This window comes from Bombina bombina, chromosome 1, assembly GCF_027579735.1.
Source record: "Bombina bombina isolate aBomBom1 chromosome 1, aBomBom1.pri, whole genome shotgun sequence".
In the NCBI taxonomy this organism is placed as follows: domain Eukaryota; kingdom Metazoa; phylum Chordata; class Amphibia; order Anura; family Bombinatoridae; genus Bombina; species Bombina bombina.
Window position 1 is genome coordinate 412,810,126 of NC_069499.1, and position 23,262 is coordinate 412,833,387.

Genomic DNA, 23,262 nt, shown 5'->3' on the forward strand with positions numbered 1-23,262 from the left:
GTTGCCAGTTCCCATTGCTGGTATTAATAAATACGACCCACGGGTCTTTCACCCACATATTGTGTCGAGTTTTATTGACAAAATTACTGAAGTTCAACTGTTAAGTGTTAAGTTATTACTTAGTTATGTTACATACAGACACTCAGGAGATGTAGGGCATTTAATCCCTTAGTGATCGCCTCCGGCAGTTCTCCTCTTCTTTCTTCATCCATAGCGCCTTCTTCCATCTTCTATGTTCCATCCAATGCTGCTGCTTCTTATCTTATTATCGTTCACCGATACATCTTCATTCGGTCACCGCCTCCCACTTAAGCTTGAATGCGAGGTTCCCCCTTATATAGGGGTGCTCTTGCATTCCTTAAATTGTAAACAATGCACTACTTGTAATTTGATTTGAGTATAAACCCCCCTCCTGGAATATCACAATCACGTTTACACTCCTCACGCTAACGATAGCGCACCACTTGTAATCTAGCCCTAAATTTACTTCACTGTTCTGCATTATTTTCCTGCATAATTCATGTTCACATCTACTTAGACACATTTTTTTGTACAAATCATGTTTTTACTCCATTCTTACATGATTACAGCTCTTTAAGACAGCACCAGTAGTATCTCACCACCTATGTATTGCCATTTTTTCTGCACTTTTGGATGTAAGTTTATCTTCTTCTGACTGTATTTTGTGATCTTACCAATCTGCTTTGCTCTGTTTTTCTGTGTATTACCATGGCCTGCTCCAGTTGCTGAATGTAGATTATGCTTTGTTTAAAGGGACAGCCTACAATGATTTTTTATTGTTTTAATAGATAGATAATTGCACAACCAACATTGTTATATTAATATACTTTATAACATTTAGACCTCTAAATTTCTGCATGTTTCTAAGCCACTACAGACAGACTTTTATCACATGCTTTTTATTAGCTTTTCACAAGACATTGCTAATCCATGTGTGTCATATAGATAACATTGTGCGCTCTCCCATGGAGTTGTGGATGACACTGCACTAATTGGCTAAAATGCAAGTCAATAGATAATACATAAATAAATAGCCATGTGATCAGGGGAGCTGTCAAAAGAGGCTTAGATAAAAGGTAATCACAGAGGTTAAAAGTATATTATTAAAACCATGTTGGTTATACAAAACTGGGGAATAGGTAATAAAGGATTATCTATCTTTTTAAACAATACAAATTGTGGAGTTGACTGTCCCTTTAAGTCAAATATTAAAATGTCTTGCTATATATGACTTTGGCTGACCATGCTTGCAACCTGCCTCGGCAACTATCTTCCATAATTTTCAAATGACTACATTTTGTATTTGTTTAGTAATGTCCAGGTTAAAATACTGGGCTTTGTTTCAGTCCTATCCAATCGGTCCTCAATCCTATACTAGGACTGTTAAACCCTACAGACTAAGCTGTGAAAAAAAATTGTAATTGTAAATTCTGCTCCCCATAATGTGAATAGTAAACAGACTTAGAAACAATTTAAAACTGTGGTTTCGGAAAATTATTAGTGGTGAAGGAGTCAAATTGAACTGATAACCTCTGAGAAAAGTATTTTTATAATAATTTATACTGAGAAAAGTTCAACATTTTATTAACAAATCATATAAAAAAGCAAAAATAATGTCAGTTAATAAATATAAATGATGTTACTTTTTAAAAACAGTGGACTCCATATCCCTCCTGGGTGGTCTTGGTGGCAAGATTTGTGGTAATATTTCCTTTGCATAACGTGTGTTATGAAGTCCGGCTTCACGAAGTGCCATCTCTACTCGAACTCTTGGATCAGAGATAATCTGTTTATTATAAAAACATACAATAATGTGTAGCGATCAATAATGATCAACATATGCTAATAATTACAGAAAATGTAGATTCAACAAAAGTTGAGCAAAATAATTTACCACATTGTTTAAAGAGATATGAAACCCAAAATATTTCTAATTTACTTCTATTATTTTACTTTGTTCTTTTGGTATCTTTTGTTGAAAAGCAGGAAGGTAAGCTCAGGAGCATGCGCATCTGGAGCACTATATGGCAACAGTTTTGCAAGAATAGATTGCGATATTATTAAAATTGTTTGGTTTGTCTGAATCATAAAACAACATTTTGGGGTTTCGTATCTTTAATATACAGACACTATTCTATTTAAAGGGCCATAATACCCAAATGTTTAAACACTTGAAAGTGATGCAGCATAGCTGTAAAAAGCTGACTAGAAAATATCACCTGAACATCTCTATGTAAAAAAGAAAGATATTTTACCTCAAAAGTTAGTCAGTAGCCACATCCCATTGTAAAGGATTTCTAAGCAGCATATTAGTATGTCTGTCCTGGGACAGCTGAAGGGATGAGCCTTGTGCACTCTCATATTATTTCCCTATTCAGTTTAGGGAAGTTTACAATTAAATCTCATGAGAGTTAAGTCAAATCTCATGAGATCACAGTAAAAGAGTTCATGACCTCAGCACTGCTGATGCTGATTGGCTGCTGTTCATTTCTTCATTTTTTTTATTTTTTTTACCTGCAGCTGGGAGCAGGTGAAGTATAACTTTTTACACAGAACTTACTCTGCTGAGCTGAGGAGATTGTGAGGTAAATATCTTCCTTTTTTACATAGAGATGCTCAGGTGATATTTTCCTGTCAGCTTTTTACAGTTATACTGCATCAGTTTCAAGTGATTTCGCATATGAGTATTATGTCCCTTTAAGGGACATGTCTAAAGTGATAAAAAGAAAAAAATAGGTATGATACAAAGACAGTATAAAAATCTGAAATAGCAAAAGACCAAGGGTTAGTTTTAATAGTTGAGCAGTAGTACAAGCATTTGTCAACTAAAAAGTATTTAAAGGTGACACAAAAGACAAATTGTCTCTACAGAGAAAAATAAGGGTCAATACAAATGGTCGACTTTAATACTATTTTTTTCCAATCATTTGAGATATCTTAAAAATGTTAAGGTGACAGCAAATGACAAATGTTTCTTGAGACAAAAATGTGAAATAAAATAAGTTCAACATGACATGAACCAAAGAGTGTATAAAACAGCAAATTAGCTTTTGCTGAAAGCTACACAGCAATTGAATGTAATGGGAAAGTTTTAAATCATATGCGTTGTTGCAAAGGCAACATTCTGTTAGAAAATGATTGAGTATCGCTTACCTAACTTTTCCGGCGTTTCATTATAGTGTGCTCCTGTCATTATAGTGACTGGAAAGTCAAAATTAAACTTTCATGGTTCCGATAGAGCATATCATTTTAAGCAACTTTTCCTTTTACAAAATAAAATGTATTTAGTATCCTTTATTGAACTTACCTAGGTAGGCTAAGAAGCTGCAATGCACAAATCAAGTGCAGCTTGAGTTACACGAAGAACAGGCGACAAATTGAAAAAATGAAAACAAAATTTTATTCTATAACATGTTAAAACGTTAAGGCACAGCTCCCACAGTGAAAGAGATGTCTGAGTGGCGCAGATTCTACGCGTTTCATGCAAATTGCATTTCCTCAGGGACTACTGCAGTTTGAGTATTTCCTCTTTATATAACTCTTCCTAAGTTAACCACTTCATGTATGGATCATGCACAGATGACACAGTGTGTAATTGTGAAAAACATATCTCACTATATAAATTGCATGAAGTGGTCACCAGAGGGCATAGATCACTCACTTACTAACAATTAGATAATTTTTCACTTATTTATCCCTTTAACAACTATACTTGGATCGAGTGAGCTGGCTGTAGGCTGGGTTGTCTCATTGTTAATTTATTTCTCTTAAACTGTATTCACGTTGTTTATTTTTAGCACATGTTAAACAGGTTTCTTTAATAGAAAGATATTTTCTTTTTATTTTAATTCCTTTGTTCTGTAAGTTTTTGAAGGCATTTTTGTGATAGCAGTATTCTTCACAGTGAAACTTGTTCTGTAGGCTGAGTTTCTGAGGTAGGTGCAGCTCCATTAATTGTAATCTACCTATATAACCTATCGGCAAGATTACGAGTTTTGCGGTAAGAGCTGCTTGGTAATAACTTGCAAGTTATTGCACCGCTAACTTCCCTACAGTGCTGGTATTACAGGTTTACAAAAACCCGGCGTTATCAGGCAAGAAGTGAGCGTAAAGCAAAATTGAGCTCCATACCGCACTCCAATACCAGCGCTGCTGAAAGTCGCGGTGAGCTGGTTTTACGTGCTCGTGCAGGATTTCCCCATAGACATCAATGGGGAGAGCTGGTTGAAAAAAAAGCAGCGTAAAGCTCAGTAACGCAGCCCCATTGATACCTATGGGGAAAGAAAATTTATGTTTACACCTAACACCCTGACATGAACCCAGAGTCTAAACAACCCTAATCTTACACTTATTAACCCCTAATCTTCTGCCCCGACATCGCTGACACCTACATTATACTTATTAACCCCTAATCTGCCGCTCCGGGCATCGCCGCCACTATAATAAACATATTAACCCCTACACCGCCACACTCCCGCATCACAAACACTAGTTAAATATTATTAACCCCTAATCTGCTGCCCCTAACATCGCCGCCACCTACCTACATTTATTAACCCCTAATCTGCCACCCCCAACGTCGCCGCCACTATACTACATTTATTAACCCCTAAACCTAAGTCTAACCCTAACACCCCCTAACTTAAATATAATTAAAATAAATCTAAATAAAACCTACTATCATTACCTAAATAATTCCTATTTTTAACTAAACACTTACCTGTAAAATAAACCCTAAGCTTGCTACAATATAACTAATAGTTACATTGTATCTAGCTTAGGGTTTATTTTTATTTTACAGGAAAGTTTGTATTTATTTTAACTAGGTAGAATAGTTACTAAATAGTTATTAACTATTTACTAACTACCTAGCTAAAATAAATACAAATTTACCTGTAAAATAAAACCTAACCTGTCTTACACTAACACCTAACCTTACACTATAATTAAATACATTACACAAATAAAATGCAATTAGCTAAATTACAAACAAAAAAACCACTAAATTACACAAAATAAAAAAATAAATGATCAGATATTTAAACTAATTACACCTAATCTAATAGCCCTATCAAAATAAAAAAGCCCCCCAAAATAAAAAAAAAACTAGCCTAAACTAAACTACCAATAGCCCTTAAAAGGGCCTTTTGCGGGGCATTGCCCCAAATAAATCGGCTCTTTTACCTGTAAAAAAAAATACAAACAACCCCCCAACAGTAAAACCCACCACCCACACAACCATCCCCCCAAATAAAATCCTATCTAAAAAAACCTAATCTCCTCATTGACCTGAAAAGGGCATTTGTATGGGCATTGCCCTTAAAAGGGCATTTAGCTCTTTTTCAAGTGCCCAAACCCTAATCTAAAAATAAAACCTTAAGCCACCCAATAAACCCTTAAAAAAAACACTATACAAACACTAACCCCCGAAGATCCACTTACAGTTTTGAAGACCGGACATCCATCTTGAACGAAGCCGAGAGAAGTCTTCATCCAAGCGGCAAGAAGTCCTCAACGAAGCCAGGAGAAGTCTTCATCCAAGCCGGCAGAAGAGGTCCTCCAGACGGCAGAAGTCTTCATCCAGACGGCATCTTCTATCTTCATTCATCCGGCGCGGAGCGGCTCCATCTTCAAGACATCCGGCGCGGGGCATCCTATTCTTACGACGACTCTTCCAGAATGAAAGTTCCTTTAAGTGACATCATCCAAGATGGCATCCCTTTAATTCCGATTGGCTGATAGAATTCTATCAGCCAATCGGAATTAAAGGTGAAAAAATCCTATTGGCTGATGCAATCAGTCATTAGGATTGAGTTTCAATCCTATTGGATGATCCAATCAGCCAATAGGATTGAGCTTGAATTCTATTGGCTGTTCCAATCAGCCAATAGAATGTGAGCTCAATCCTATTGGCTGATTGGATCATCCAATAGGATTGAAGATCAATCCTAGTTTAGGGGTTAATGACTTTAGTATAGTGGTGGCGAGGTTGGGGGAGGCAGATTAGGGGTGAATAACTAATGTAGGTTGTGGCGATGTTAAGGACAGCAGATTAGGGGTTAATAATATTTAACTAGTGTTTGCGAGGTGGGAGTTTGGCGGTTTAGGGGTTAATATGTTTATTATAGTGGCAATAGAATCGGTGAGAAGTGAGACAGAACCACTGTTAGTGCTAAGGCATAGGGGTTCAACTGCTACACCCCAAAGCAATAGGAAATCTTCAAAAAGGATGCCAGCACTTGGATACAAATTATTAATTTATTTTAGACCTTAAAATTGCGACGTTTCGGGGTGACCCCCTTTTAATCATGCAATGTACCGTACATTGCATGATTAAGGGGGGTCACCCCGAAACATCGCAATTTTAAGGTCTAAAATAAATTAATACTTTGTATCCAAGTGCTGGCATCCTTTTTGAACATTTCATATTTATTATAGTGGCGGCGATGTCCGGAGCGGCAGATTAGGGGTTAATATTTTTATTTTAGTGTTTGCAATGCAGGAGGGCCTCGGTTTAGAGGTTAATAGGTAGTTTATGGGTGTTAGTGTACTTTTTAGCACTTTAGTTATGAGTTTTATGCTACAGCTTTGTAGCATAAAACCCATCACTACTGACTTTCAGTTTACGGTATGGATCTTGACGGTATAGGCTGTACTGCTCACTTTTTGGCCTCCCAGGCAGACTCGTAATACCGGCGCTGTGGAAGTCCCATTGAAAAAAGGACTTTTTGAAAACTGCGGTAATTACGCTGCGTTACGGCCAAAAAAGTGTGCGGTGCAGCTATGCCTGCAAAACTCATAATACCAGCGGTAGTGAAAAAGAGCCTTAACGCTGCTTTTTCACCCATACCGCAAAACTCGTAATCTAGCCGTATGTTCTATAGTATATAGTGTTGTTTAAAGGGCCTGCACCAAGTCTTATGCATTTCCAATGAGAATGAATAATTTGTTCTCCTAAAATTTTAAATCTATTTATTGTAATGTAGCTTTAAGGGATACTAAACCCATTTTTTTTTCTTTCATGATTTAGATTCTTTCATGATTAATATACATTTTCTTCTTTCTCTTGCTATCTTTATTTAAAAAGCAGGAATGTAAAGCACGGTCAGACATTTACTGCTCCTGGGCTTCGGCGGCATCCTAGAGGCGGTATGGCAGCGGTAATTGCTCCCCGGGTCTCCTCTCTCTGGTCTGCGACTGTCTCCCCCTCTCCTTCTTGCCACCAAGGGCTGCGGCGGGCGTGCCATTGTGGCAAAATGGCAATGAACATGGCAATGAGTTCACTGTACTCCAATGGCCTCCACAGTCACCAGATCTCAATCGATTAGAGCCCCTTGGGATGTGGAGGAATGGGAGATTCGCATAATGGATGTGCAGCCGAGAAATCTGCAGCACTGTCAATATGGACCAAAATGTCTGAGGAATGTTTCCAACACATTGTTGAATCTATGCCACAAAGAATAAAGGCAGTTCTGAAGGCAAAAGGGGGTCCAACCCGGTACTAGCAAGCTGTACCTAATAAAGTGGCCGTGAGTGTTTATGTCTATATATGTATACATATGTACACATATATAGACACACACACATTTTATTTATATATATATATATATATATATATATATATATATATATATATATATATATATATATATATATATATATATATACACACACAGTATATATATCAGTGGTTTTCAAACCTGTCCTCAGGCCTCCCCAACAGGACAGGTTTTCTGTATTACCTTGGATGAGAGCAGGTAAAATAACCATGTTTACTTATCAGCTGATTGTTTCACCTGTGCTCCAGTTCAGATATCCATAAAATGTGGCCTATTAGGGAGACCTTAGAACAGGTATGAAAACCAGTGATATACAGTATATATACATACATACATATACATCTTTAGACATGTATATGTATGTATCTCAATGTTAAAGCCATTTGCCTGTCTTTTTTCTCCTAACACCTGAGACCTCAAACCTTTGAGTCCTTATAACGTTTTTTTGCAATATTTTTATATAATAATTTTTTAGCAGATAGTGTTATTATGAGTGGACGTGTACTATGTAATGTATATTTGATGTTTTTTGTGATACTTTTTTTTTTTTGCAAAACAGTTAACCAGAGCTCTGAGGACGCAGTTATTATTGTGCTCAAGCAATCATGCTAACTTTCAACTTGTAATACGAGTGGAAAACCCTGCAAGGGCATACACCCGCAATAAACTCCTTATCGATTGCGCGTAACTGTTAGCGTATATTATAGGGTGGCATGCCAGTTTAAATGCAGCTTAGTACTGTCCTTGTTATCACTCATTTCTGTTTTTGGCACCAGAACAATAGGCTGTAACACTTGTGTACCCTGTTCTGTATATAGAGTGTTTATCACACATGGCATATTAAGGTATTAACTAAGGATATACCTAACTCTTTGAGTGATATGTCCCTTGTTTGGGTAATACCAAGCTTAACTGTATTTCACAGGGCTTATACCCCACAGTCCTGGCTCAGTGTCACGTTTAGGATGGTTTAGGTTCACAGACCTTATATTCGAGATAGTAACATTTCCTTTTAGTATATGTTCTGTGTGTCATACACTAGAATATAATAAGCTTACTATTATACATTTTAGCTACTCCCTGGTTGATATACCACAAATGGCTAATTAGATGCCTCTTGTTCTCTGCATTAAATATATAGGCCTAGATTACGAGTCTTGCATTAGGCTTAAAAAGCAGCGTTGGCTGGTCCCATCGCTGCTTTTTAACCCCCGCTGGTATTACGAGTCTTGCAGGTACAGGTGTACCGCTCACTTTTTTGGCCAGACTCGGAAATACCGCAAATCCACTTACGTCAATTGCGTATCCTATATTTTCAATGGGACTTGCATAGCGCCGGTATTACGAGTCTGACCAAAAGAGAGCGGTAAACCCTCTCATGTCAAGACTGGTACCGCATTTTAAAGTCAGTAGTTAAGAGTTTTACACTACAACGCCGTAGCATAAAACTCTTAACTAAAGTGCTAAAAAGTACACTAACACCCATAAACTACCTATTAACCCCTAAACCGAGGCCCTACTCATCGCAAACACTAAAATAAATATTTTAACCCCTAATCTGCCGAACCGGACATCGCCGCCACTATAATAAATATATTAACCCCTAAACCGCTGCACTCTCGCATCGCAAACACTATTTAAATATTATTAACCCCTAATCTGACAGCCCTAACATCGCCGCCACCTACCTACATTTATTAACCCCTAATCTGACGCCCCCAACGTCGCCGCCACTATAATAAAGTTATTAACCCCTAAACCTAAGTCTAACCCTAACCCTAACACCCCCTAACTTAAATATAATTTAAATAAATCTAAATAAAATTACTACAATTAACTAAATTATTCCTATTTAAAACTAAATACTTACCTGTAAAATAAACCTAAGCTAGCTACAATATAACGAATAGTTACATTGTAGCTAGCTTAGGGTTTATTTTTATTTTACAGGCAACTTTGTATTTATTTTAACTAGGTAGAATAGTTATTAAATAGTTATTAACTATTTTATAACTACCTAGTTAAAATAAAGACAAATTTAACTGTAAAATAAAACCTAACCTAAGTTACAATTACACCTAACACTACACTATAATTAAATTAATTACCTAAATTAAATACAATTAATTACAATTATATAAAATTATCTAAAGTACAAAAAAATACACTAAATTACAGAAAATAATAAAGAAATTACAAGATTTTTAAAATAATTACACCTAATCTAATCCCCCTAACAAAATAAAAAAGCCCCCCCAAAATAAAAAATAAGCCCTACCCTACAGTAAATTACAAATAGCCCTTAAAAGGGCCTTTTGCGGGGCATTGCCCCAAAGTAATCAGCTCTTTTACCTGAAAAAAAAATGACAATCCCCCCCCAACATTAAAACCCACCACCCACACAACCAACCCTACTCTAAAACCCACCCAATCCCCCCTTAAAAAAACCTAACACTAACCCCATGAAGATCACATTACCGGGAGATGTCTTCACCCAACCGGGCCGAAGTCCTCAACGAAGCCGGGAGAAGTCTTCATCCAAGCCGAGCGAAGTGGTCCTCCAGACGGACAGAAGTCTTCATCCAGACGGCATCTTCTATCTTCATCCATCCGGCGCGGAGCGGGTCCATCTTCAAGACATCCGAAGCTGAGCATCCTCTTCTTCTGACGGCTAAACACAGAATGAAGTTTCTTTTAAATGACGTCATCCAAGATGGCGTCCCTTCAATTCCAATTGGCTGATAGAATTCTATCAGCCAATCGGAATTAAGGTAGAAAAAATCCTATTGGCTGATGCAATCAGCCAATAGGATTGAAGTCCAATCCTATTGGCTGATCCAATCAGCCAATAGGATTGAGCTTGCATTCTATTGGCTGATTGGAACAGTCAATAGAATGCAAGCTCAATCCTATTGGCTGATTGCGTCAGCCAATAGGATTTTTTCTACCTTAATTCCGATTGGCTGATAGAATTCTATCAGCCAATCGGAATTGAAGGGACGCCATCTTGGATGACGTCATTTAAAGGAACCTTCATTCTGTGTTTAGCCGTTGGAAGAAGAGGATGCTCCGCGTCGGATGTCTTGAAGTTGGACCCGCTAAGCGCTGGATTGATGAAGATAGAAGATGCCGTCTGGAGGAAGACTTCTGTCCGTCTGGAGGACCACTTCACCCGGCTTGGATGAAGACTTCTCCCGGCTTCGTTGAGGACTTCGGCCCGGTTGGGTGAAGACGTCTCCCGGTAAGGTGATCTTCAGGGGGTTAGTGTTAGGTTTTTTCAAGGGGGGATTGGGTGGGTTTTAGAGTTGGGTTGGTTGTGTGGGTGGTGGGTTTTAATGTTGGGGGGGATTGTAATTTTTTTTTCAGGTAAAAGAGCTGATTACTTTGGGGCAATGCCCCGCAAAAGGCCCTTTTAAGGGCTACTTGTAATTTAGTGTAGGGTAGGGCTTTTTTATTTTGGGAGGGCTTTTTTATTTTGTTAGGGGGATTAGATTAGGTGTAATTATTTTAAAAATCTTGTAATTTCTTTATTATTTTCTGTAATTTAGTGTATTTTTTTGTACTTTAAATAATTTTATTTAATTGTAATTAATTGTATTTAATTTAGTTAATTAATTTAATTATAGAGTAGTGTTAGGTGTTAATGTAACTTAGGTTAGGTTTTATTTTAAAGGTAAATTTGCCTTTATTTTAACTAGGTAGTTATTAAATAGTTAATAACTATTTAATAACTATTCTACCTAGTTAAAATAAATACAAAGTTGCCTGTAAAATAAAAATAAACCCTAAGCTAGCTACAGTGTAACTATTAGTTATATTGTAGCTATTTTAGGGTTTATTTTATAGGTAAGTATTTAGTTTTAAATAGGAATTATTTAGTTAATTGTAGTAATTTTATTTAGATTTATTTAAATTATATTTAAGTTAGGGGGGTTAGGGTTAGACTTAGGTTTAGGGGTTAATAACTTTATTATAGTGGTGGCCATGTTGGGGGCAGCAGATTAGGGGTTAATAAATATAATGTAGGGTCAGCAATATTGGGGGCAGCAGATTAGGGGTTCATAAGTATAATGTAGGTGGTGGCGGTGTCCGGAGCGGCAGATTAGGGGTTTATAATATAATGTAGGTGTCAGGGATGTCGGGGGCGGCAGATTAGGGGTTAATAAGTATAAGATTAGGGGTGTTTAGACTCGGGGTTCATGTTAGAGTGTTAGGTGTAGACATAACTTTTATTTCCCCATAGGAATCAATGGGGCTGCGTTAGGAGCTTTACGCTACTTTTTTTGCTGGTGTTAGGTTTTTTTTCAGCCAGCTCTCTCCCATTGATTCCTATGGGGAAATCGTGCACGAGCATGTTCAGCCAGCTCACCGCTAACGTAAGCAGCGCTGGTATTGAGGAGAGATGTGGAGCAAAATTTTGCTCTACGCTCACTTTTTTGCGGTTAACGCCGGGTTTCTAAAAACCCGTAATACCAGCGCTGTCTGTAAGTGAGCGGTGAGCATAAACTGCTCGTTAGCACCGCACAGCTTATAACGCAAAACTCGTAATCTAGGTGATAGTGTTTATAATATTTATAGTAACCCAAAAGCGACCTGTGTGAGTTAATTATATATCTCCTTATTTTAAATCCAGAGGTGTCTCAATGTGTGAACATTGTATATATCTGTGACCTATTGTTTTTGTATAGCTACAGTACAAGGCGCCACATCCGTTTAGGTGCAGCTCTGTGCTGAATTAGATGCCATCCACTTCTACTTTGCTTATTACTATGTGGTGATAGTAACCTGCTGCATCCACATATATATGTTGAGGAAATCTGTAGGGTGAAAGTGCCTAGTTATGTAATTGATTTATAGCAGGGCACATGATTTTTAATATATTTTTTTTTTTTATTATAAAACCCTGCTGGTAGTACGTACCCATGTATATTCACTGGGGGTAATCTTGAGATCTATATTGCTATTTTGTGAATTTAGTTACTGCAGCAATGAGATATTGCCCTGCTAGTTACCTCCCCCCCATACTTAGAACTATTCCGGTTAGGGGAAACTGAAACCCTATCCTAGGTATTAAAGTCTCTGCCCTATCCTAGGTATTAAATATTCTTTACCTTGTAGCTAATGGACCCTGCCGTTCATTACACTTTTTTCTCTGCAAACCTAAGGCAGGTGTTCTTAGCTTACTTATAAATAAAAGCTACATTTTGACATACATGTATTATGTATACCGATTATATCTTCTAAGTCTCTCTTTAAGTAAGATCATTGCCGAGAATCATGTGTATTTTTATAGTACAAATTTATATTCAGTGAGTACTTTATAAAGTTATATTAGTCATTATCGGGCATTTATAAATTGGTTCATCAGTTATGGCTGTTTTTTGCAAATATCTTTTTTCTAGCAGCTAGATATGAACGGTCAGTATATAGCTTAATAGTTTTCGATACGTTTTTCTAAATGTGTTATTTACTACAGAAGTTTTATATCTACTTACTACTTGGTCCTGGTGTCAATCCGTGAAGGGCTTCTGAGCCCAGCTGGACTATATGTGAACTTATTTGTTGGACCTATTTATGTGAGTGTTTGATTTACAACATAAATTGAAAGTAAAATGGGAAGATGTGGCATGCTACATGGTTAGGCTGACCATATGTCCCGTTTTGAAAGGGACAGTACCGTTATTTTATGTTTCTTCCCCTGTCCCGTCGTTTCTTTAATAATATTAATTTTGTCCCGTTTTGAGGGTTATTAGACTGTGCGACCAGCACATGTGTCATTTTTTAGCACACATACCACTTACTAACATTTTTAAAACTCCCTGCCGGCAGGAAGGGTAGTTTTTTTTTAACTGCAGGGTTTGGGTTGGGTGGCCATGCCCACATGATCCACAGCACTGCGTCTATGCCGCCCGCACTCAAAATTAGGGGCGTGATCATTGAAAGCAAGTGACAGCAGGTCAGTACTCAGTCGTTAACTGTCAGACTGAACTGAGGAGAGAGACTGGTCACGAGAGGGAAGTTACCATCATCCGAATTAGTGGCTGACCATCACCAGAGAGATAATTCTTACCATCTTCTTGTGTCACAGTGTGAACATACAAACATAGTGATCAATAGATCAAATTTCTAAGTTCTGCAAGAATTGTGCATGGCCAAAGTAAGACCAGTGTCTGTGCCTGTCAATGAATTAAATTGTCATTAATTATACTTATTATTATGCTGCTGCAGTGCTGGTTGTACAGACGTTATAAATAACAATTATCATTATCAAGTAACTATTTCCACATTTTTCTCAGTTTATCCACCATGTAACAATGATTTTGGGCAACTCAGCTAAGGATAATTGTTGGCTCAATAGTTTATATTCATGTCATAAAAGAGCTTTTGTTAAAATCTTACTTTTTTTCCCTATGAATAAAGAATTTTAACCCTGTCCCGTTTTTGTCTCAAGGAAATATGGTCAGCCTATACATGGTAGATTTGTTCCCCAGTTTCTCTATTAGTATACAATCTGTACATGTAACGGGAGTACTAGATAGAACCAATGTTATGTAGCTCCCTTCATTTGGGATACACACAATTTGTGTTTGTATACTTGTTTTATGTATTTTTGTGGGATATGCTTATCCTGACATGCTTTTTCTTCTCAACTAAAGATTATTTAAAAAAAATAAATAAAAAAAAAAAATAAATAACCAATAGCTGAAGGAAATACTCTAGGCCATACTAAGGGCTAGATTATGAGTGCATTGCTATATCGCTATTTGCCTGCCCGTTTACTGGCACACTTTAAATAACCAGCTATAACAAGTGGCTAGATAATGCTCACGTGAACTTGCGGTTTCACATTGTGCCTAGCACAATTATTAACCAGAGGTCCCAATTGCCCTCCAAATAAAAAAATATGTGCATCTTTCTTTTTAAAATAAAAAACTGCATGAAACTGTTATAAAGGATTAAAATGAGGGGATGTGGGGTGTTTGAAGAAAAAAAACGGCACTGTAAGTGCCTTTACATTGAGGTCAATAGGGACTGTGTTTTTACTGTAAACATATACTGTATGTATATGATTATAAACATATATATATTTATGTGTTAATATGTGTATATTCATATATACTGTATATATATTTTTATTTTGTTGCCCAATGCTGCCCAATTTGCTCATGCGCTGCGCTAGATGGTTTGCTGTGTCTCACAGCATTAAAACGTGGCCTCCATTGGAGCCTATGGAAGAGCACTCCAGGCTGGTATTCTAGGCCTAAATGGTGGCCTTCATTAAGTTTGTCTTCTGCTGATAAGCAATAAGAAACTCCTGATGAACAGATCAAGTATCGGCATTGCTGTATGAGACAGTCTGGAACTCAAGAGGTTGTGGCTTCAGTATTAAGCAGCCCTGTTCTTTAGGATTATGTGGTATAATTTATTGTTGTTGCTTTTAGATGTTTATTATAACACTGAGGGCAAGATTACAAGTGGAGCGGTAGTTTGCTCTCATATTCGAGCGGTGAAACCACTAGAAGTATTCACACTCCTATTTATTTTTTTTAAGTAAAAAGTTTGCGCTCTCGCGTTCCCAAAGTTGCAGTAACAAATAGACCTTGATAAGTCATGAATGCAAAATCAAATTCCCCCATAGACTTCAATGGAGCACAAATTAAGGTTGAAAAAAACCTAACACCCACTAGTGACGCAAACACGATTGTGGTTATTTAAAGGGACAGTCCAGTCCAAAAAAAACTTTCATGATTCAGATAGGGCATGTAATTTTAAACAATTTTCCAATTTACTTTTATCACCAATTTTTCTTTGTTCTCTTGGTATTCTTAGTTGAAAGCTTAACTTAGGAGGTTCATATGCTAATTTCTTAGCCCTTGAAGGCCGCCTCTTAAGAATGCATTTTAACAGGTATTTCACCACTAGAGGGTGTTAGTTCATGTTTTTCATATAGATAACACTGTGCTCGTGCACGTGAAGTTACCTGGGAGCCATCACTGATTGGCTAAACTGCAAGTCTGTCAAAAGAACAAATAAAGGGGCAGTCTGCAGAGGCTTATATACAAGATAATCACAGAGGTAAAAAATATATAAATATAACTGTGTTGGTTATGCAAAACTAGGGAATGGATAAACAAGGGATTATCTATCTTTTAAAACAATAACAATTCTTGTGTAGACTGTCCCTTTAAAAGCGGAACATGAGAAGACAATATTTCATATTTCATAATCCAATGTTCTGCACAAAGCAGAATAGGTTCTATTTACTCTTAAAGAGATATTTAAATATATATCTGATGAATTTTTGCAAAAAATAAATATATATATATATATATATATATATATATATATATATATATTGTATATATAGAAAACACAGAGAAAAACATCAAGGCTGAATTGTGGTTTCCTGCCGTGACAAACAGGAGAATTGGTGCTGTTAAAACATATTTTCTAAGAACACAAGGTTCACCTTGTAATTAATCGTTTTGAATCAATGATATACACCAAGCACCAAATTATTATTTCTCCTGTATGTGTTCACATCACCAATAGGAGTATTTGTACTTCTATAACACAATCTTCTTAATTTTATTTGCCTTTTTGTGCTCAATTATTATTAACATTGTTATCAACAACAGATTTAAATATATTTGAGACTATCATTAATATATACAAAAATTGTATGAAACAGAGGTGTTTTTCCAAAAGCCCATATATACAGTAGCCATTTAAAATTGTTTTAGGCTTATGTATTAATATTGTATGCATGATCACAAGTATGGGATTTTCCAAATTGCTTCAGCGAACCAATATAATCTTTACATGGTTTATTTTTGTATATTGTAATCTGTCTGTATAGATTTATTCACTTATATATATACTTGCTGATTCAATTGAATGTAAACTAGCTGCCACATATATGGTATATTTTCATTAAATATTATTTTTTTTGGGATTTATATGCCACCTATATATGTTAAATCCATATATCTGTGCAGCAATCATGTTTTTATCCAACAGCATTGTTAGTTGGGTTCTCTTATTGTTTAAGTATATTATCACTTGTTACCTGTTAGCAATTAATGACAACCAATAGTTACTCACTACTGCTTTTAAATACTGGCGGTTTTCACTAAGAAAATTATGTCTATGAGTAAGGCCGTGTGCCGAAACATGTTAGACTTTTTTCGTTTGAGTACTGTCAATTTTTAACATTGACCAATAAATTGGACGTTTTAATTTAACTCAAGACCGTATCCGGCTTTTTTTCTCTTTTTGTATCTATTGTATATATATATATATATATATATATATATATATATATATATATATATATATATATATATATATACTGTATATATATATAAATATATATATATATATATATATTTATATATAATTATATATAGGTATAGATATATACATACATATATATATATATATATATATATATATATATATATATATATATATAGAAATACATATTTAAAAATACATAGAACATATTCTGCTATGTGCAGAACATTGGAATGTGAAATATTTTCAGTAAATACACAGTATAACACTTTAATAACCCCTTAAGGACTGAGCAGTTCCTACTAAGACCTCCCCAAAAGACCAGAGCATTTTTGCCATCACTACATTTAAACAGAAATAGAGCCTTGTTTTTTATATTTACCTATCAAAACTAGATATATTTTTTTTTAGTAGAAAACCTAAAGTATTGATCTAGGCCCATTTTGGTATATTTCATGCCTCCATTTCACTGCCAAATGCGATCAAATAAAAAAACAATTTTCACAAACTTTTACATACTGCTTGTGCAATCATGGCACAAATGATTGTAAAAGCTTTTCTGGGATCCTCTTTGTTCAGAAATAGACATATATGGCTTTGCCATTTGGCTAATTGCAGCTGCGCACCACACTTTTATTATTCCCAGCAGTGAATGGGGTTAATTAGGTAGCGTGTAAGGTTAATTTTAGCTTTAGTGTAGAGGTTAGCCTCCCACCTGACACTTCACACCCTCTGATCCCTCCCTGATCCCTCCCAAACAGCTCTCTTCCCTCCCCCCACCCCCACTGGTCACCCCATCTTAAGTATTGGCAGACAGTCTGCCAGTAGGCAGTTTTACATTTTTTTTTTTTATTCTTATTACTTTCCTTAGTGTAGGATTACCCCCTTATCTTCCCACCTCCATAATCCCTTCCAAAAAGCTCTCTAACCCTCCCCCTTCCAAGTAAGAGAAGCCCAGGACAGCAGCGTTGTACAGGGTATGGCGCTGGTCGTTAAGGGGTTAAAGGGATATGAAACTCATTTTTTCTTCTTTCATGGTTCAAATAGAGAATGCAACTTTCCAATTTACACCTATTATCAATTTTACTTTGTTCTCTTGGTATCTTTATTTGCACTTGCTGATTGGTGGCAAATTTGATAATAGAAGTACATTTTTAAAAATTGTATGCTCTGTGTGATTCAAAAAGAAAATTTTGGGGTTTCATATTAACAAATTAGATCGCAAATGCATTGCAATCAAGTAGTTAAGGGAAATTTTATCTATTGTATATCTTTAAACAGAATTTAAGTTCTATTTGCGTTTCCCATAAAAAATGGGAAGTTTTGCTAGCTAAAAGACGAAGTTCATAAATGGTTAAGATAAGGAATTTAATTGACCAAGTAATAAGTAATAAGGAATTTCCCTGCTTTTTTGTGTCTGAGGGCTTGATAACCTAAAGCTCTCTGCTCTGGCGAGATTATCTAAGAAGTCTTGTCAGTACTGACAGGTCCTCAAAGAATTTTACAAAGGTCAATTTTAGCTTGACAGCTGTTATGGGTGTGGAGGTGAAAGACATGGTGGCGGTGTTGGAATCTTGCTCTCCCGTCCTATCAGTACCTGCCTTTAGTCCCATCTCTCTTCTTTTCCTCCTTTGAAGTTCACTGCATTCGCCTGTTTTCCCCCCTCTCCCTCAGAGTGGTAGTCATCAATCGCCCTTCTGGACCAACCTCCCAATTCCTTGACAACTTTGCTGCCTGGCTTCTTCACTTTCTCTCTCCAAATACACTTGCTCTAATTCTGGGGGACTTCAACATCCCCATTGCTGCCCCACTGCCTCTAAATTTCTCTCAGTCACAAACTCCTGCGGTCTCTCAGAATTTGTCAAGGTTTCACCCTGACTTCAAAAGTTATTTGCAGCTTTTTATCTTGGCTTCCATTTTTAAACTCACCCATGTTTTCTCCTTGCATGTAGCAGAGTGTGTAACACTGCTCATTACTCCCAGGCTCCCTCTTATGGCCCAACTGGAGAACATCATCAAAGAGAGATAGGTTGCAGTCCCAGAATGATGATGTCATCACTTCCTATTTAACCTATGTAACTAATGTTACACCTGATACCGCTTAGACGTCACACTGAGGGGGAGTGATTCATATAGGGATTGGATGCCGCTAGGATGATATTCTATAACACAACATTTTGCTAACGATAACATAATCAAAACAAATTTGAATGATAATATTCAGAACATGAAATAATCAAACAACATAGCAATTATACCAATTTGATCACATAGAAATAAATAATCAGACATCATAATCATAAACAATTCTATTGCTAGTTGAAAAGGACATCAATATGAGGAAGAAATATTATATTGACTTATAATATTCGTAATAACTATGCTCGTATATCAAAAGTATAATAATAGAAAGTGGACAATAATGAGCTAGGGTTCAAAGCAAACCCATAGGAATCTAAAATCAGGATAAGATAGTGAATGAAGCTAAACATATTGTCAAAGTTAACCAATATACATATAGTGAACAGAAAACATATAAACATAGCAATATTTATAATAAAGATTGATCACAAAAATACAATAAAAACACACATTGATAAGTCTAACATTCATGACCGCACTGAACGTGTGCTGCCAAAGTCAAATGAGACCTAGACTGAAAAATCATAGTCTTTGATTTGCGGCCACCCACGTACAGTGCAGGCAAGAAAAGTTCAAATACAATTTGAAAGGACAAAGTCCATAAAACATAGGAGTTTTATTCATAGTACCATATCTGATGTAAGTCTGATATGCATCATAAGAGGGGGAATGTATATTGATATGTGTGGACCGCAACAGGACTCGTAATGGGTTATAATTCCCAATTATAGAGCCGAAAACACTTGCTTCAAAGTTGTCAGGCTGTTAAAATGTTATATATATATATATATATATATATATATATATATATGTATATATATATATATATACACAAGTTATGGGCATTCGATCGGGGGTGAGCAGTTTATTATACGGCTATAAGGGGGACTAAATACGCTTATAATATTTAGATCAGTGGTGTTTATATATATATATATATATATATATATATATATACCCAAATGCATGACTATCTAGTTCTCATAGGTGGAGTCAGTCGAAAGCCGCCAGATCCACATTCATGTTAAGTCCCGAAGGATAAAGGGTTTGTAATTTGTGGATCCAGAAAGTCTCTCTCTGGAACCTATTATAGATAAATGATTTCTCAATTAATTCGATTGGCAAGATAGAGAAACACTCCAAATTTCCTTTATGTTTTAGATTGTAATGTCTAGAAACACTATGCAATTTGAAATCTGTTTTCATATTGCAATAGTGTTCTAATCATCTATGGCTTAGCCGTCTGCAGGTACATCCTACATATTGGATGCCACAAATGCAAGATAGCAGGTAAATTACATATTTAGATGCACATGTGATCTTATCTGAGATGGGATACATTTTCTTGGTTACATGAGATTTAAAATAAGTCTTTGCATGTTCAATATGAACACACATTTTGCATCTCTTAATTCCACACCTATATGCTCCCTTCTTAGGCTTCACCGTCATAAATATTTTGGAATTAATGTTTTATTTAGAGTGCTTAAACATCTTGCTGGGTGCTAGGATGGTTTTAAAAGTTGGTGCCCTTTTGAAGACTACCACAGGTTTATCATCTATAATATCCCCTAAAATAGGATCTTTTTTTATAATTTTCCAATGCCTAGTCAGAATATCTCTAATTTGTTCATAATTAGAATTATATTGGGTTATGAACATTACCTTGTTTATAGAATTCTCAGTTTTGATGTTCTTATTAGTTAAAAAGTAATCGTCCCTATTATCATTATAAGCCCTTCTGTAGCCACTTTCCACCAAGCTGTCGGGATAACCCTTTTCTTGACATCTCTTTTTGAGAATCTGACTCTGTATTTCATAGTCTTTGATGTTGCTACAGTTACGTCTAATTCTTTTAAACTGTCAATAAGGGACGTTTCTCTTCCAAGGATGATGGTGGTTAATTGTATAGTTTAAATAACTGTTGCAGTCCACATTTTTTTAAAAAGTGGTACGTCCTACATATTGGATGCCACAAATGCAAGATAGCAGGAAAATTACATAATTAGATGCACATGTGATCTTATCTGAGATGGGATAAATTTTCTTGGTTACATGAGATTTAAAATAAGTCTTTGCATGTTCAATATGAACACACATTTTGCATTTTGTATAGTTTAAATAACTGTTGCAGTCCACATTTTTAAAAAAAAGTGGTACTACTAATTTTATTGTCTTGATTAATCTTTAAAGAAAGATCTAAAAAGACTATAGAGTCACAATGAATACAGCTGGTGAATTGTATGCCCCTGTTGTTGTTATTCAGGTGATTCACAAAGGTTTGTGCTGAGTCCTCTCCACCCCTCCAGACAAAAATAAGATCATCAATGTTTCTGCCATAGAATACTAGGTTCGCCCCAAAGCTGGAATCATAAATATATTCCTGTTCGAAAGCACCCATAAACAAATTGGCATAGCTTGGGGCGAACCTAGTACCCATGGCAGTACCCTTAATCTGAAGGTAAAATTGTTCTTGGAAAACAAAGTAATTATGTCTTAGAATAAAGGAAATGAATTGGAGAATAAGTTGTTTCTGAGCCCCAGGAATAAACCAATCTTTGTCTAGGAATTCTGAGACGGCCATTATCCCCATTTCATGGGGAATATTGGAATATAGAACCTGAACATCACAGGTAATCCATAGCTGTTCATGGGGAATAAAAAGTGTTTCAAGTTTTTTAATGAGGTCTGCTGAATCCCTAATATAAGAGTCTAAACCTAGCACATACTTTTGTAGGAAAATGTCTACGTAGGAGGATATATTATCTGTCAAACTCCCTATACCAGCTATAATCGGACATCCAGGAGGGCATATGGGATCCTTATGGATCTTAGGTAAGTGGTAGTAGAACTCATGGTTAGGTTCTTTAGGTACCAAAAATTATTTTTCCTTTTTATTGATCATACCTTCACCATAAGCAAAGTTTATTATACCCTTTAAAATTGATAAGAATTGGCAAGTTGAATCACTAATCAATAATGTGTAATATTATTTGTTCTGTAATATTTTCCTAGCTTCTTTTAAATAATCCTCTATGTCCTGAAAAACAATCCCCCCGCACTTATCGGCCTGTCTGATCACTAAATTTTGATCATCTTTCAAGGATTGCAATGCTCTCTTCTCACTAGGGTAGAGGTTAGGTCTACTTTTATTATTATGCGCACTTCACTATGGTTCTGATATTAGATCTGACCATTTTTTTTTTTATTAATCGTATATTTGAGGTTAGCTGCATGACTTTGTTTATTTTGATTTATTATTTGAATTATTATTTGGTTGTATCTCACATACTCACAGTTGAGTTAGAATTGTTATAGGGTTTTATATTTTTTTCTATTATATTATCTTTATCTAGATGTTTTAATTTCTCTAGGCTAATATTAATCATAGTATATTTTTTTAGCATTTCACTCACTCTATTGCACATAGTTTCGATCCTATATTTTTTGTAGCGTTATAGGACTATTTTAGTACTTAACACATATCCGATAATTTCCCATATTTGGGTAAGCTTTTTGGACTTTTTATTCACAGGTCACTTCGACCCATTGACTACTGTTAAGCCCTTAGTGAGTAATCATTGTTGTGTATATTATTAATATCCAGTATGTTGTCTATGAATGAAAGGAATAATAAGAGACTACTTTTGGTTTCTAATATAGGCAATACTGATCAATCTCCAAATGATGATGGGAGTATTGAAAATTTGTCTATTCATGCGTCTTTTGCTTAATTAGAAGAGATCATTAACGTAGAATGTCGCCATTGGTTAGATGCATGAATGCTACAAAAATATTTCGATAAAAATCAGATCCCTCTGGGTTTAAGAGTTTTTAAAAATTGCTCTTTTAAAGAAGATGAAAATTTACTCTCTAAATGGGAAGAAACTCTGACTGATTGTTCTATTAAATTAATAAAAATTTTGATTACACATAGGAGAATTTTAGTAGAAAAGGCCTTTTAAGAAATAGATATAATCCAAAATCATTTGGAGAAATTTAAACCACTAAAAGAATATGGCGAACTGAATAGTATGGTGCTGGTAAGAACTGACCAATTTCAGAAAGAATTAATAGAGAATAAGAATCGCACGTGATGAGGAGGATTATTCCAAGGGTGAAATCCACACTTATAATAAATATAAAAAGAAACAGAATCCTCCCCAAAACAATCACAATCACCAACAACCTTACGAAAGTAATTCTTTTAAAGATAGACCGACTAACCAACAAACCAACACTG

General features: G+C 35.7%; 1 protein-coding gene across 1 annotated transcript in view; it reads right to left on the reverse strand.

Moving 5' to 3' along the window:
- Window positions 1–1,660: 1,660 nt before the first annotated feature.
- The window catches only part of CCDC148 (coiled-coil domain containing 148), a 633,004-nt gene continuing 611,402 nt past the window's right edge, over window positions 1,661–23,262 (reverse strand). Inside the window, exon 15 of the mRNA XM_053698320.1 lies at window positions 1,661–1,807. Within this exon, the coding sequence (XP_053554295.1) occupies window positions 1,661–1,807 (147 nt within the window). The remainder of the gene's footprint in view (window positions 1,808–23,262) is intronic.